Below are 15,726 nucleotides of genomic sequence, written 5' to 3'. Positions count from 1 at the left end.
AAGGAAACAAAAGCCATATAATGAGTGATTGTTGTCCTTAATGTACTATGTCATCTCTCATGTCTTTTGCTGTCCCTTGGTTATCTCATATTTTTACAATATTTCACCTTGTTATCTGATATATTTTATATGTGCTTAATTGGTTATTTGAAATTGGATAGGGAAGGGGGAAATCAAGTTGAGCAGGGGGGGAGGGGAGGGAAAAGGGGACCATGTCATGAGAAAGGGTATCAATGTTTGTGAAGTAATGCACCTTCTGTCTGGTGAATATGATGTAACCCTTCTATTAATTACAATTAAAAAATCTAAATAGAAAAGGGAGGAATAGAGGATGACTGCTAATGAATACTAGGTTTCTTTTGCGAGTATGAAGTGCTCTAAAATTAGACAGTGTGATGGTTTTGTGAATATACTAAAAGCTATCAAATTGTATATACTTTAAAAGGATAGATTTTTTTGGTCAGGAGTTTGGCCTAGAGGTAGAGTGCTTGCCTAGCATGCAAGAAAACCTGGGTTCATTTCCTTGGTACCGCTTACGTTGATAAGTGCTGGAAGTGGTGCTGTGACCCAGGTGATAGAGCTCTAGCCTTAAGAAAGCCCAAGGAGCGTGTTTACACCCTGAGTTCAAACCCTGGGACTGGCAAAAAAAGATAGATTTTATGATATATTGAATCCCAATTAAGTTTTTTTTTTTGGTCAGTCATAAGGCTTGAACTATGGGTCTGGATGCCATCCCTGAACTCTTCAGTTCTAGGCTAGCCTTCTATCACATTGAGTCACAGAGCCACTTTCAAAAGTTGAGGTTTTTTTTTTAAAAAAGAGAATTTTGCCAGGGTCAGTGACTCATGAGCCTGTACTATTAGCTACTCAAAAAGCTGAGATCTGAGGACTCCGTTCAATGCCAGCCCAGGCAAGAAAGTCCATGATGCTCTCATCTCCAGTAACCACAAAAATCCAGAAGTAGAAGCATGGGTTAAATTGTAGAATGCCAGCCTTGAGCAAAAAAGCTAAAGGGAGATTACCCAGGTCCCTGAGTTTAAGCCTTGGTACTGGCACAAAGTAAAAAAAAGAATTAATCAGTCTGATAAAGGAACAAGTCTGCCAAACCTTTTTGGGAACTCAGTGCCCCATCTAGTTGGAGAAGCTGCTCTTATGTAGGAGAGGGAAGTGGGGAAGAGAAAGGAACTGTGATCAGTTTTTCACTAATTACAAAATCTGTACTTTCTATGACAAGTATTAAAACAATAAAAATTCAAAAACAAGCAACTTGAGTCCTGGAGCATGGCCTAGTGGTAGAGTGCTCGCCTAGTATGCACAAAACCCTAGGTTTGATTCCTTGGTACCACATACTTAGAAAAAGCCAGAAGTGGTGCTGGGGCTCAAGTGGTATAGCACTAGCCTTGAGAAAAGCCCAAGGACAGTGTTCAGGTACTGAGTCCAATCCCAGAACCAGCAAACACACAAACAAGTAGCTTACCTGACATTGGCTCTAGGAACCAATGCCTTAACTATGCAGCAGATTTACAACTTCAATCACATATACATACAGAGGCACATCCATAGCTATAGAAGCATGCTGTGAACATGCCAACATAGACATGTTTCTTTCCTAAACGTGGCATGGTTTATACATCATTTTACTAGCCAATCTGACCTGAGATAGATTAGGAAATCTAATTGGATATTTCAGGCTGCTCAGAAACAAATGTAATTGTTCCCCTATCACGAATTTGCTTTCACGTCTACCCATGTACTTTTTCCCCACTGTACTTCATCACCTCATACATGACTATGCATGCTCAGCATTTCTAACTAGTATCTTTGGCCACCTCTCTCAATACATCCACACTTGTCATTCTGTCAAGCACTGGTCCTTCATAACAATGTCCCATCTTGTTTCTGCCTTTGTAGAGTGACTTAATGTATGATAAACTCAGTGTCCTAATTGATATCCTGTCTGAGGAGGCAGCAGCTACCTCTGCTGAGAAAAGCACTACAGGCAGGGAAGATGATGGCGAAGCAAGCGGAACGTCCTTCTTCATCTCTCAAATGGACCACATAAACAAATGCAAACTGGACCTGGTCACAAGAGCCCAGAATCTCCAGAAATCCTTGAAACTCATCATATTCCAAGTTGAACAAGGTAAGGAAACCAAGTTTCTGGTAATTGGACAGGGGAAAAAATCAACTTTCCAAGGATGGTACAGTGATCTATTCTCTGGATTTGCTATCTGACCTCATTATCAAAATCTTGACTAGGTTCTGCATTCATGTTTCATTTGACGTCAGTCTTGAACAGCAATAAATAATTTTTTAAATGAAGTCAGTCCTCAGACAGCAGATTTGAAAAGCTCCAACCAGCCCTGACAGGCAGTTCCTTTGACTCCTTCTGCTTTCTAACCCCAGCTATCTCTACTTACTTATTTTTTGCCAGTCCTGGGCTTGAGCTCAGGGCCTGAGCACTGTCCTTGGACTTTCTCAAGGCTAGAGCTCTACCACTTGAGCCACAGCACCACTTCAGCTTCTTTCTATGTATGTGGTACAGAGGAATCAAACCCCGGTCTTCGTGCATGCTAGGCAAGCACTCTACCATTAGGCCAAACTTCCAGCTTACTTCCTTATTTTTAGAACATTCATTCTAAACAATTCCAAGTGCTAAGTGGCCTGGCTCAAAGCTCTGTGGGATTTCACCTGTACTTTGATTTTTTTCTATATATGCATCTCTTTCTAACCAACAAGTCTACTTATTGGCTGTGACTATTTTATTTTTTAAAATGATGCGCATAAACCCTCTCTACATCACCCTGAAGGCTGAAAAAATAAATAGGAAAAAAAACGATTCTCATTTCTGCATGTCTGACAGTATGACTCGGGCATGATGGCCCTGAGAAGTATCCTGGTGGCTCTGATATAGATTGCCATTGCTCAGAACACTGAACAGTTTTCAAACTCAGCATGAAAACTCTTTCAAATTCCTCACCTTCTTCATAGGACATTTTGGCGGCCATTTCTTCCCCATCGTACTTGAAAACCAGATTGATAAGATGGTATAAGACCAAGTGTAGTCTAAATAAGCTATTGAAATTAAGCAGAGGTCCCATAAAGCATTTCCACTGGCTGGCCTTTGACTTTTATTTGTGATACTTCCCCTGCCTTGATACAACCTTAGAAACAAACTCAGCTATGTTGACAAGAAAGAAAGGAAGCCTCTCTTCTTCAGTGTACAAGATTAAACAGATTACTTCTATTACTATATGGTGAAGATCAGATTAAGTTGACACAGCCATCACTCTGTCCCAACTGACACTCGGTGTATTTCACTAACACATGTTAGATTTAGAAGTGAGTCTTGTGTCTAAGGGACAAAATAATGCTTCCTGGTAGAGGTCAGATTGAATGTGTAAGCTTTGGTACAGGTCAAGAACCTGAACTATAAAACATGTAGATTGCTGAAAGGAAGAAGCTACCACAAATGTGCTGGGTATGGATGAAACATTTAAGTAAAAGAGTAGTGTGGTCCTATAGGCACATGCCTGGACAAGTCATATGACTCAATGAATGAGTGGGATGAAAATAGGAGGGCAGGGCTGGAAATGTGGCTTAGTGGTAGAGTGCTTGCCTAGCATGCATGAAGCCTTGGGCTCGATTCCTTAGTACCACACACAGAGAAAAGGCCAAGGTGGCGCTGTGGTTCAAGTGGTATAGTGCTAGCCTTGAGCAAAAGAAGCTTGGGAAAAGTGCCCAGGCCCTAAGTTCAAGCCTCAGGACAGGAAAAAAAAGAGAGTAGAAGGGCAGAGTATTTTCCACTCCATGACCCATAACCAGGAACTCAAGGTTCTACTCACAACCATGTGTGGTGGTAGTTAACAGAAAAAGAGTAGCCAGGGAAACAGAATGTACAGGCATGAAAAAAGACATGGAAACAATGCTGTAAGGAAGGCAGAAGTACTTAGAGCATCACTAAGGAAAGATGGTAGTGAAAATGAAGGTCTCCTTGTCTACATACTGATTCACGTGAAATACATTCAACAGATGCTTAATAAATGTTCAGTCAATGTGACCAATCCTCCCTCCCTGTCTTCTAGTTCTAGACAAAGAAATCAGACAAACAATATCAGTCAAAAATTTTACATCAACTTTCCTCCTGGGAGATGATGATTCAGAAGATTTTAACCAGATGAGCCCAGAATACCGTAAGGCTCCTTCTTTTCTTCTACCATTCCTGTCTTTATCACTGTCATTTAGTTCCCAAGAAGAAAATACATATTTGTCACGTATTCCTCTTTAGCCCTAATGCTACTTCCCAGTAGAGGAACCTCCCTCTTTTCCAGACACCCCAGGCTGTAAGATTTCACTATCAGATCTTATATCAGGCTGTCCTGATAGAGAACCAAGATTAGCGAATGCCTTCACTGCCAACAAGCAAGTAGTACAATGTTGGTATTCACTCAATTTAAAGCCACTATCTATTCTTTTAGTTTTACTTTTTCACATTTTCCAGTCTTTAGGCTTGAATTCTGAGCTTGGGCATTACTAAGCCCCTTTTTCTCAAGGCTAGCACTCTACCATTTGAGCCACATCACAACTTCCAGATTTTTCTGTGATTTAATTGGAAATGAGTCTCACAGACTTTTCCTGCCCCAGCTGGTTTCAAATGGTAATCCCCAGATCTTAGCTTCCTGAGTAGCTAGGATAGGTATGAGCCACTGGTGCCCAGATTCACTATCCATCTAAGAAGATCCCCCTTTCAAATGAGATCTCTGAATATTATTTAGGAGAAAGTCATTAAGTTTGACATTCCTCCAGCAGAGCAAACAGGGTTGAATATAAGTAAGGTGAAAAACTTTTGTTTGCATCAGACTCCATTGTGATATTTGTTTGTGTCTAGGTTCTCGTCATGGTACACTGTCGTCTATCCCTTCTCTCAAGAGTGAAGACCTAGACAACCTTAACTTGGAACATCTACATTTTACTCCTGAAACAATGTAAGCGTTTAGATTATATAGTGGCGTGTGTGTGTGTGTGTGTGTGTGTGTGTGTGTGTGTGTGTGTGTGTGTGCCTGTCCTAGGGCTTGAACTAAGGGCCTGGACACTGTCCTTGAGCTTTTTGTTGCTCAAGGCTAGTTCTTTACCAATGAGCCAGAGCTCCACTTCTGGATTTTTGGTGGTTAATTGGAAATAAGATTGTCACAGACTTTGATGATTGGGCTGAAGTCAAACCATAAATCCTGAGATCTCAGCCTCCTGAGTTGCTAGTATTACAGGTGTGAGCCACTGGTGCCTACCCCAAACTGTCTTCCTTTCTTTGGTTAAGAGCACAGTCTCAGGAACCAGGAGTTTGGCCTAGTGGTAGAGTGCTTGCCTAGCAGACACAAAACCCTGGGTTTAATTCCTTGGTTACCACAGTCACAGGAAAGGTCAGAAGCAATGCAATGGCTCAAGTGGTAGAGCATTAACGTTGGGAAAGCTCAAGGACAATGCCTAAGCCCTGAGTTCAAGCCCCAAAACTAGCAAAATAAAACTTTTAAGAGCACAGTCTCGGAATATCAAGTGTCAATTTTTATTTGTTATTTTTTAAAAATTCCTCACTCTTTTTTACTGTTTTATTTTAAATTTTTTATGAGAGTCAAGTCCTGAGCCAAGAGCATAGCCTAGTGGTAGAGTGCTTGCCTCGTAGGCACAAAGCCCTGGGTTCAATTCCTTGGAACTTAAAAACACAGAAAAAGCTAGAAGTGAGCTGTGGTACAAGTGGTAGAGCACTAGCCGTGAAAAAGCCCAAGGGACAGTGTCCAGGCCCTGAGTTCAAGCCCCAGGTTTGGCTGATAATAATAATAGTAATAATATTAATCATGAAACTTAACATGGAGCCTGCAATCCTAGTTACTCAGGAGGCTGAGGTCTACAGATCATAGTACAAAGTCAGCCAGGGCAGGAAAAGCCGTTAGTCTCCAATTCACCACCAGAAAACTAGAAGTGGAACTGTGGTTCAGAGTGGTAGAAGTGCTAACCTTGAGTGAAAGCACTCAACCTGAGTTCAAGCCCCACAACCAATAACTAAAAAAGAGTCAAATGTTGACTCTTCTTACTAGTTGTATGACCTAAATAATGACTTAGCCAGCAGTATCCTCAGTTTTCTCACGTACGATGACAATTAAACTGTCACATGGGTTTTTATTTTAGTGTTAGCAGTTACTAACACTATTATAAATAATGTTAATTGTTACATCAGAGAACTAATTTTCTACTATTTCTCAACTATAATTTTTTTTGGTGCTAGAACTGGGGTTTGAACTCAGGGCTTTGTGCTCTCACTGGGCTTTTCCCACTCAAGGCTAGTGTTCTACGTTTGAACCATACTCTCACTTCTAGTTGTTTTTTTTTTTTGCTGGTTAATTGGAAATAAGAATCTCATGGACTCATCTGACAGGGCTGTCTTCAAACTGCAATCTTCAGATTTCAGCCTCCTAAGTAACTTATCATTACAGGCAGGATCCACCAGCACTGCTATAAATGTTTAAAGTTTCTAAACAGCAAATGATTATTTAAGGGGTTAGATAGCAAATCTAAGGACATCTCTCTCACTTTCCTACTTCTTTATACTATTACCAGCAGTCAAATTCTGGGATATTCATTCATTTTGAGTCCATTTAACATTGGTATAGACACTAGGTAGAAAAACTCCAATGTTTGGTTTGTGGTGCAGGAAGGAAATTTGATAACTATTTGAAAAGATAATCAGTATTTTAAAATTAATTTAAAGTAAGCTAGAAATGTGGCTTAGTGGCAGAGTGCTTGCCTAGCATACATGAAGCCTTGGGTTTGATTCCTTAGCATCACATAAACAGAAAACCTGGAAATGGCACTGTGGTTCAAGTGGTAGAGTGCGAGCCATGAGCACAGAGAAGCTCAGGGAGAGAGCCCAGGCTCTGAGTTCAAGCCCCAGAACTGGCACAAAAAAAGAAAAAAATTAATTTAAAGTAGAAAATTTCAAAAGGGATCACACACCATGTTGGACGTGGGTATTAATGGAGAGAGGACCAATGGAGAAGGCAAATGAGAGTGAGTATTGTCAAAGTATTTTATGTATGAAAATAAAACAATGGAGCATGTTGAAATTGTTTTAATGCGGAAAAATGATGAGGGAGAAATATAGAGGGAATGAGAGTGATTATATGTATATATAAAAATGTCACAATGATACTCTTCCTTATACAACTAATGTAATGCTGACAACAATTTCTAAAATGTTACCTATGATTAAATAGCTCAACTGATTGGCTTTCAGTTTCTCAAAAGAACACAAATAGCCATTATTTATGTTTCCTTAAATAATCTAAGACAACTACTAACCTTCAACCCTCAACTCCATTGTTCTTCACCATCCGCTTATATTCATGGCTGAAGTCTCAGGGATCTTACCTAATGAGGCTTGATGAATAGTTCCTTGCAAGTGTTTCACAACCAGTTCTCCAGGTAGAGACGAACTGATTTATTACTGGTGTAAAAACCCTCCCATCATGAACTATTTCAAGCTATTGATACACATACATCTTTGAATTACAAGTTGGGAATAGTTGGGTATAATCAGTTGCCATGCACAGTGTGAACTAGCTTTATAGCACAGTACTAGTTTTAGTACTGACACTCTAGATGGATGCCAAACACACACACACACACACACACACACACACACACACACACACACACACACAGCTCGCTTTTTTGTTGTTGTGTGCCTATATGCCTCCTTTGATCAGTTCTTGTCCTCAAATATGTGGCTTTTGATGTGAAAGTGTTACATAGGAATCAGACATCCCTGAGAACAATAGTGTACATTTAACTCTCAAGATACATTTAAAAAAATTTTTTTGGCCAGTCCTGGGCCTTGAGCTCAGAGCCTGGGCCCTGTCTTTGGGCTTTCTCAAGGCTAGAGCTCTACCACTTGAGCCCCAGCACCATTTCTGGCTTTTCTGTATGCATGTGGTACTGAGGAATCGAACCTAGGTCTTTGTGCATGCTAGGCAGGCACTCTACCACTAGGCCAAATTCCCGGCCCTCAAGATACCTTTTATCTGGGATATATGCTCAAAAATTTGTCATGGGGCTGGGCATCAGTGTAATCCTAGCTACTCAGGAGGCTGAGATCTGAGGATGATAGTTCAAAGCCAGCCTGAAACATTTATCCCCAATTAACTACCAGAAAATTAAAGTGGCACTGCGATTCAAAGTGGTAGAATACTAGCCTTAAGCTAAAGAGCTCAGGGATAGCACTCAGACCCAGAGATTAAGCCCCAGGACTGACAAAAAATTGTCATGAGAATAATCTACTGATATTTCCTTGTATCTATATGTAGAAAAAATATGTGGCCATTCACTTTGAAGGGCTTCAAAGAATGCTAAAATCATAACTGTTGCCTCTTTACTGTAAGTATCAATCCAACTGAAACTTCCCAACTAACATAGGGGCCCTCTCTTTCAGTTAAAAAGTTAATTGCTAATATAATAGAACATCTCAATGTATCTCTCAAAAACATTGTTTATACATTGTAACAAGGCCTTCTTCCAGTTCATTTTTTTGCTGGTCCTGGGACTTGAACTCAGGGCCTGAGCACTGTCCTTGGGCTTTCCTCAAGGTTAGAACTCTACCACTGGAGCCACAAAACCACTTCCAGCTTTTCTATATATGTGGTACTGAGGAATCCAACATGGGTTTTTGTGCATGCTAGACAAGCGCCCTACCAGTAGGCCAAACTCTTGGCCCTTCAATGGATTTTTAACCATGCAGATGAAATCTGCAACCAAATGGCAAAAGCACTTTTTTCTTGAATTAATGCCTGTCCTTTTCCTTAACTGATTTCAGACGCTTCAAAGAAAAGTGTGTCATGAACAACTATTTTGGAATTGGACTGGATGCTAAAATTTCCCTGGAGTTCAACACCAGAAGAGAAGAGCACCCAGGACAATACAAGTAAGGAAAGGAAACTCCCTTCTTTACACAAAGCCACAGAATTACCCTATTTTATATGCTCCTATTTTCCCTATTTTTCAGAGAAACAACAGAAAGCCAAAGGTCTTTTAAAATTAAGTTGGTCCCAAAGATTAGCCTATTGGACCAATTTGTCCCAAATTGTGAACTTGTCTGAGGGGACGGCAGTGGCATCCAGAACTAGGAGTTCTTTCTAGCCTATACTTATAGATTAATGTGTAAATATACCTATTGCTGATATTGTTAGGGAATGTTAAAACCTTCAGTGAATTGTCCAGGTTTATTCCCTCTGCAAGAGTCACGATAGTAGCTTCAGGCCTAATTTTGCCTGGTAAGGTGAAAAAGTATTAAAAATTGCCTTACTATGTCAAGCAAAGGTTGTTTCTGCCTGTAATCATAGATACTCAGGAGGCTGAGATATGAGGATAGTGGTTTGAAGCCCGAATTGGCAGGAAAGTCTCTGAGATTCTTATTTATCTTCAGTTAACCTCCAAAAAAGAGGAAGTGAAGCTATGGCTCAAAGTGATAAGGCACTAATCTGAGTTCAAGCGTTTCTCTCTCTCTCTCTCTCTCTCCCCCCTCTTGGTATTTTATTGTTGGGGTGATGCATAGAGGGGTTACAGTTACATTCATCAGGTAGTAGTTTCATCACTTCTTGAATATTGATATCTTTCTTTGTTCTGCTTTTTTTGTTGTTTTTCTATCGGTCCAGGGGCTTTTGCTCTGGGCATGGGTACTGTCTCTGAGCTTTTGTTCAAGGTAAGCACTCTACCACTGGAGTGACAGTTCCCCTTCCAGTGGTATCTTTTGACTATAAAAGATGAACGTTGATGAGATCCAATTTTTTTGATACTGTGTGTGTGTGTGCCAGTACTAGGGCTTGAATTCAGGGACTGAGCACTGAGCTTGCTTGCTCAGGGATGGGGCTTTATGCCTTGAGGCAAACTCCACTTCCAGATTTTTACCTCGTTAATTGGAGATGAGAGTCTCATAGACTTTCTGTCCAGGCCGGCTTTGAACCACAGTCTTCAAATCTCAGCCTCTCAAGTAGCTAATATTGCATGGATGAGTATGAGTCACTGAATCCTGGCTGGCTTCTTTTTTTTCTTTTCTTTTTCTTTCTGTGGTCGGTCATGGAACTTGAACTCTGGGTCTGGGCACTGTCCCTGGTCTCCTTAGCTCGATGCTACTGCTCTACCACTTGAGCCACACTGCCACTTCTGGTTTTCTGGTGATTAGTTGGCTTAATTGGAGATAAGAGCCTCATGAAGGATCTCCAGGATATGGAAACAAGAGCATTATCTTACATGATGGTTGTTCTTAATGTACTATGTTATTTCTCTTCTCTTTTGTTGCCCTTTGGTTAATCTCATATTGTTACAGTATCTGACTTTGTTACCTGGTATATTGTATATACATTTATTTCTTTATTTGAAATAGGAAAGGGAAGGGGGAAAACAAGATGATTGGGAGGGGCTAGAGGGAGGGAAATGGGGACAAAAACATGAGAAGGGGATCAATGCATGAGAAGTAGTGCACCTACTATCTGGCGAATATAACTGTAACCCCTCTATACATTACAATAATAAAATAAAGAGTCTCATGTACTTTTTGTGCCTGGGCTGGCTTGGAACCACCATCCTCAAATCTCAGCCTCTGGAGTATGTAGGATTACAGGTATGCTCCCAGCTCTGACTGGCTTCTTTTTTTTTTCTTTGCCAGTCCTGGTCTTGAGCTCAGGGCCTGAGCACTGTCCTTGGACTTTCTCAAGGCTAGAGCTCTACCAGTTGAGCCTCAGCACCACTTCTGGCTTTTTTCTATGCGTCTGGTACCGAGGAATCGAACCAGGGTCTTCATGCATGCTAGGTACTCTAGCACGAGGCCAAACTCCTGGCCCCATGGCTGGCTTCTTTTGATACTACATATATTTTTTTTTATAACCCAAGGTCTTAAAATTTTTTTCCCTAAATATTCTTTTTTTTCTTTTTATTATCAGGATAATGTATAGAGGGGTTACAGTTACATTTGTCAGGTAGTAGGTGTATTACTTCTCACACATTGATACCCCTTCTCATGATTTTGTCCCATTTCCCTCTCCTATCCCCTCCCAATCATCTTGTTTTCCCCCAGTCCCTTTCCTATTTCAAATAAACAAATAAACTTACATACAGTATACCAGGTAACAAAGTCAGATACAGGAACCATATGAGATTAACTATAAAGGGGAGGGCCCTGAGTTTGGCCTAGTAGTAGAGTGTTTGCCTAGAATGCACGAAGACCCAGGTTCGATTCCTCGGTACCACATACATAGAAAAACGCCGAAAGTGGTGCTGAAGCTCAAGTGGTAGAGCTCTAGCCTTGAGAACAGCCCAAGGCAGTGCTCAAGCCCTGAGCTCAAGCCCAGGACTGGCAAAAAAAAGAGAGAGATTAACCATAAGGGCAAAAAAGAGAAGAGAAATAACACAGTCTGTTAAGAACAACAATCACACAAGATAAAGTTCTTATTTCTATATTCCCCTAATTATTCTTGTAAAGTTTTATTATTTTGGCTCCTACACATTAGTCTATGTTGTACTTTTTATTAATCTTTGTGTACACAAGGACATCTGGGTTATCTTAAGTTTTGTTTTGTTTGTTTGGTATTATTAGAGTTTGAACTTTGGGCTTGCTGGGTAGGTGCTTTTCCACTTGAGACATGCCTCCAACCCTTTTGTATCTGCTTATTTTGAGATACAGACTTGCTTTTTGTGAGACAGAGACTCTTCTTCAAATTTCCTGCCATAGATAGTAAGACAGGCACACTCCACCAGACCCAACCTTTTTGATGAGATGGGGTCTTGTGAACATTTTACTTGGGCTAGCCTCAACTCAGTCTCCTAATCTCTACTTTTGAGTAGCCAGTATTACAGACCTGAGCCAACTGGCTCCTGGCCAACACCACAGTTTTGATTTGGGTTTTGGTTTTGTTGGTTGTGGAGCTTGAACTCTGGGCCTGGACACTGTCCCTGAGCTCTTCAGCTCAAGGCTAGTGATCTACCACTATGAGCCACAGCACCACTTCTTGTTTTCTGGTCGTTAATTGGAGATAAGAGTCTCATGGACTGTGTGCCCAAGCTGGCTTTGAAATGCAATCCTCAGATCTTAGCCTCCTGAGTAGCTAGGAATACAGTTGTGAGCTACCAGTGCCCAGCTTGGTTTTGTTTGTTTGTTTGTTTGTTGTTTGTTTGTTTTTGTTTTCTTTTTTCATATATTTTTATTGTAATTAATAGAAGGGTTACATGATATTTGCCAGATAGATGGTGCATTACTTCCCATACATTGATACCCTTTCACATGTCTTGGTCCCCATTTCCCTCCCCCCCACCCTTCATCTTGTTTCCCCCCTTCCCTATCCAATTTCTTTTTTTTTCATATATTTTTTATTGTAATTAATAGAAGGGTTACATGATAAGTCATCATTTTCCCAATGAACTGCACTGATATATTTGTCAAATACCAATTGACCATAAATGTACAGGCCTATTTCTGGAGTCTTTTATCTTGTTGATCTATTTGTCCATTCTATGCACTGTCTTGATGATAACTGGCTTAACAGTAATTTCTGAAACCAGGAGAGAAAAATCCTCCAGCCTTGTTCCTTCCCACAACCCCCCCCAGAATAGTTTTGATTATTCTATTCATTTTACATTTCCATATAATTAAGCATCTGTTTTTATAAATGAGTGAATTAAAATGCCCAGAAAACATTTACTTTAAACCTCACTTCTGTGGCTCAGCTTTCAAAGCTCATCAATGATATCTACCTAGTGCTTGTAAGCTCCCTGTCTGCTTTTAATCAGAAATTCTACAATTACCAAGACCCTGTTCTTCCCAACTCCACTTCTAAGACTCCTGATCCTTTCTTTCCTTAAATTTCCTCCAGTGGCTGCTCTTCTAAATTCTTCTTACTAAGTTGATCTCTGTTCTACGACATTGAATTAAGTATTTAATATGTTGGTTTGTTATTTAGAAACAACTTCCACTTTGCCAAAAATGTCAGTGCTTCAAAATATTGCAAAGAATCAGATATTTAAAAGAAAATTGATTCCAGGAAAATAAAATCTTGGAAGGGCACTGTGAGGATAACTGTTGTGTATTATCCAGCTCTGTTCATAGATTTTTATGAGTATTGCTTTTTAAGTCAGGATCAATATTGGCAGCAAGGAGAGTGCATTTTTTTTGTCTGTGCTAGTAATAGGGCTTAAACTCAGGGCCTAACCACTCTCCCTTAGGTTTTTTCTTCAAGATTGGTACTCTGTTACTTGTGTCACAACTCCACTTTTGGCTCTTTGCTGGTTAATTGGAGATAGTAGTCTCATGGACTTTCTTGCCTGGGCTTCCTTCAAATCACAATCCTCAGAGTTCAACCTCTTGAGTAGCTAGGACCACAAGCATTAATCCCCTGCACCAGCTTGAGAAGTAGAAATTTCATTTAGCAACAGGATGCTATAAACTCAGAGAAGCTCATGAGTCAGTTTCCCGAATGAGACTACCAGGAATACTGTCCTAGCAGATCTCTTGTGACCAGCTATCATCTAACATGACTCCTTCTATAAGAAGGCACTTTTGAATAGTTTCCCTTTGCTTTTCCCCACTTGTTTATCTTTATATTATCCTACATTCTGACTATATTTTTCTACCTTCTTCAGTAGTCGTTTTAAGAACAAGATATGGTATGGCCTTCTGGGAAGCAAGGAACTACTGCAGCGATCTTACAGGAATCTGGGAGAACGATTGCACCTACAGGTTAGTAGAAATGGAAGTGGTCAAAACTGAACAATGAGACCTGTTGAAGGTATTAATCGGGACTGAAATGGGAAAAATGATGAGTGTAAGGCTGAAAGGTACATGATGTATACTGTGTGAAAATGTCACAGTTGAAACTCTCCTTGTGCAACTGATTTATGGTAATAAATAAAAAGCTGTCATACCATTCTTGGATAAGAAAAAGGAACTCTCATAGCCTGGGAAACTGTTTCTCCTATGATCAAAGACTTGACTTTGTGATCCTCACTCACCATGCATGAAAGAAAGGAAGGAAAGCATGAGGATGAAATTCTATTTTTATATGTATGCTGGTCCTGACACTGCCCTGAGCATTTTTACAAGACTAGTGCTCTGCTACTTGAGCTACAGCTCCACTGCCAGCTTTTTGGTGTTTAACAGGAGATCAGATTATCAGTGATTTTCCTACTTGTTTTGGTATCAAAACATGATCCGCAGATCTCAGCCACCTGAGTAACTAAGATTACAGGTGTGAGACATCAGTGTCCCACGCAATTCCATTTATGGATAAGAAAATGATAGCATGTGGGGCTGGGAGTTTGGCCTAGAGGTAGAGTGCCTGCCTAGCATGCACGAAGACCCGGGTTCGATTCCTCGACACCACATACATAGAAAAAAGCCGGAAGTGGTGCTGAGGCTCAAGTGGTAGAGCTCTAGCCTTGAGAAAGTCCAAGGACAGTGCTCAGGCCCTGAGCTCAAGCCTAGGACTGGCAAAAAAAAAAAGAAAATGATAGCATGAAGAAAAAAGAGGACTGAGATGTAGCTCATAGGCAAAGCAAGTGTAATGTCCTGGGTTCAATTCCCACTATCAAAAAAAGAAAAGACAAAAAAAAATAGAGAAAGCCCTTTTCAATTTCCTTAAATTTTCTCTGACAGGCTGGGGGATGTGGCTCAAGTGGTAGAACACTGGCCTAGCAAGAAAAACCCCTGTGGTCAAACCCTAAAATTGGCTTAAAAAGATATTTGGGGCTGGAGGTGTGGTTCAGTGATAAATTGCCTGCCTAGTTAGTGTAAGACACTTAGTTAAATCCTCATCCATGATACAGTATGTCCCTTCCCATTGGGACATTCCAGTATAAAAAGGAAGCATGCATGCAGATCCTTGCAAAAGATAGCCAGTGAGCCAGGCATGGTGGCTCACACCTGTAATCCTAGCTGCTCAGGAGGCTGCGATCTGATGATCATGGTTCAAAGCCATACTGGGCACTAAAGTCCATGAGACTTTTATCTCCAGTTAACCACTAGAAAACTGGAAGTGGCACTGTGGCTCAAGGGATAGGGAGGTAGCCTTGAGCTCAAGAGATCAGGGATAGTGCCCAGGCCTAGAGTTCAAGTCCTACAACCAAAAAAAAAAGAAAAAGGAAAGAAAAAGGATAGCCAATGACTGCCACACTTTTTTTTCTTTTAGTGTGATGGAGAAGTTATCTCCTTGCCAAATCTGCAAGGCATTGTAGTGCTCAATATTACCAGTTATGCTGGAGGTGTCAACTTCTGGGGGAGCAATACAGCAACCACGGTGAGTATGTCACGGAGAGCAAGATGGAAGGAGGACATGAACCTATCTCTCAGAAAGAAATTAGGATGGCTGTAGTGGGAAATGGCAAATGGGAGAAAAAGAAATGGACTGGAAATCGTTATCAACAGTAACTTTAGGATAATTTTTTTTGCCAGTCCTGGGCTTGAACTCAGGGCCTGAGCACTGTCCTTGGACTTTCTCAAGGCTAGAGCTCTACCACTTGAGCTTCAGCACCACTTCTGGCTTTTTTTTCTATGTATGTAGTGCCAAGGAATCGAACCCGGGTCTTCATGCATGCTAGGGAAGCACTCTTCCACTAGGCCAAACTCCCGGCCCGCTTTAGGATAATTCTTTAGACAAATTTCATCCCAGAATTCACTGAATAACTTTTTCTGGGCTA

General features: G+C 40.7%; 1 protein-coding gene across 2 annotated transcripts in view; it reads left to right on the top strand.

Moving 5' to 3' along the window:
- The window catches only part of Dgkk (diacylglycerol kinase kappa), a 136,002-nt gene that overhangs the window by 107,547 nt on the left and 12,729 nt on the right, over positions 1-15,726 (top strand). For both annotated transcript variants that reach the window (XM_090326065.1, XM_090326064.1), the window contains 6 exons: positions 1,912-2,143; positions 4,086-4,193; positions 4,889-4,985; positions 8,861-8,968; positions 13,675-13,771; positions 15,219-15,326. In XM_090326065.1, coding sequence (XP_090182191.1) covers positions 1,912-2,143; positions 4,086-4,193; positions 4,889-4,985; positions 8,861-8,968; positions 13,675-13,771; positions 15,219-15,326 — 750 coding nt within the window. The remainder of the gene's footprint in view (positions 1-1,911; positions 2,144-4,085; positions 4,194-4,888; positions 4,986-8,860; positions 8,969-13,674; positions 13,772-15,218; positions 15,327-15,726) is intronic.

This window comes from Megascapheus bottae, chromosome X, assembly GCF_031878675.1.
Source record: "Megascapheus bottae isolate mThoBot1 chromosome X, mThoBot2.hap1, whole genome shotgun sequence".
Taxonomy (NCBI): Eukaryota; Metazoa; Chordata; class Mammalia; order Rodentia; family Geomyidae; genus Megascapheus; species Megascapheus bottae.
Note: the sequence above shows the minus strand (reverse complement) of the source record. Positions and strands in the feature narration are given on the sequence as shown.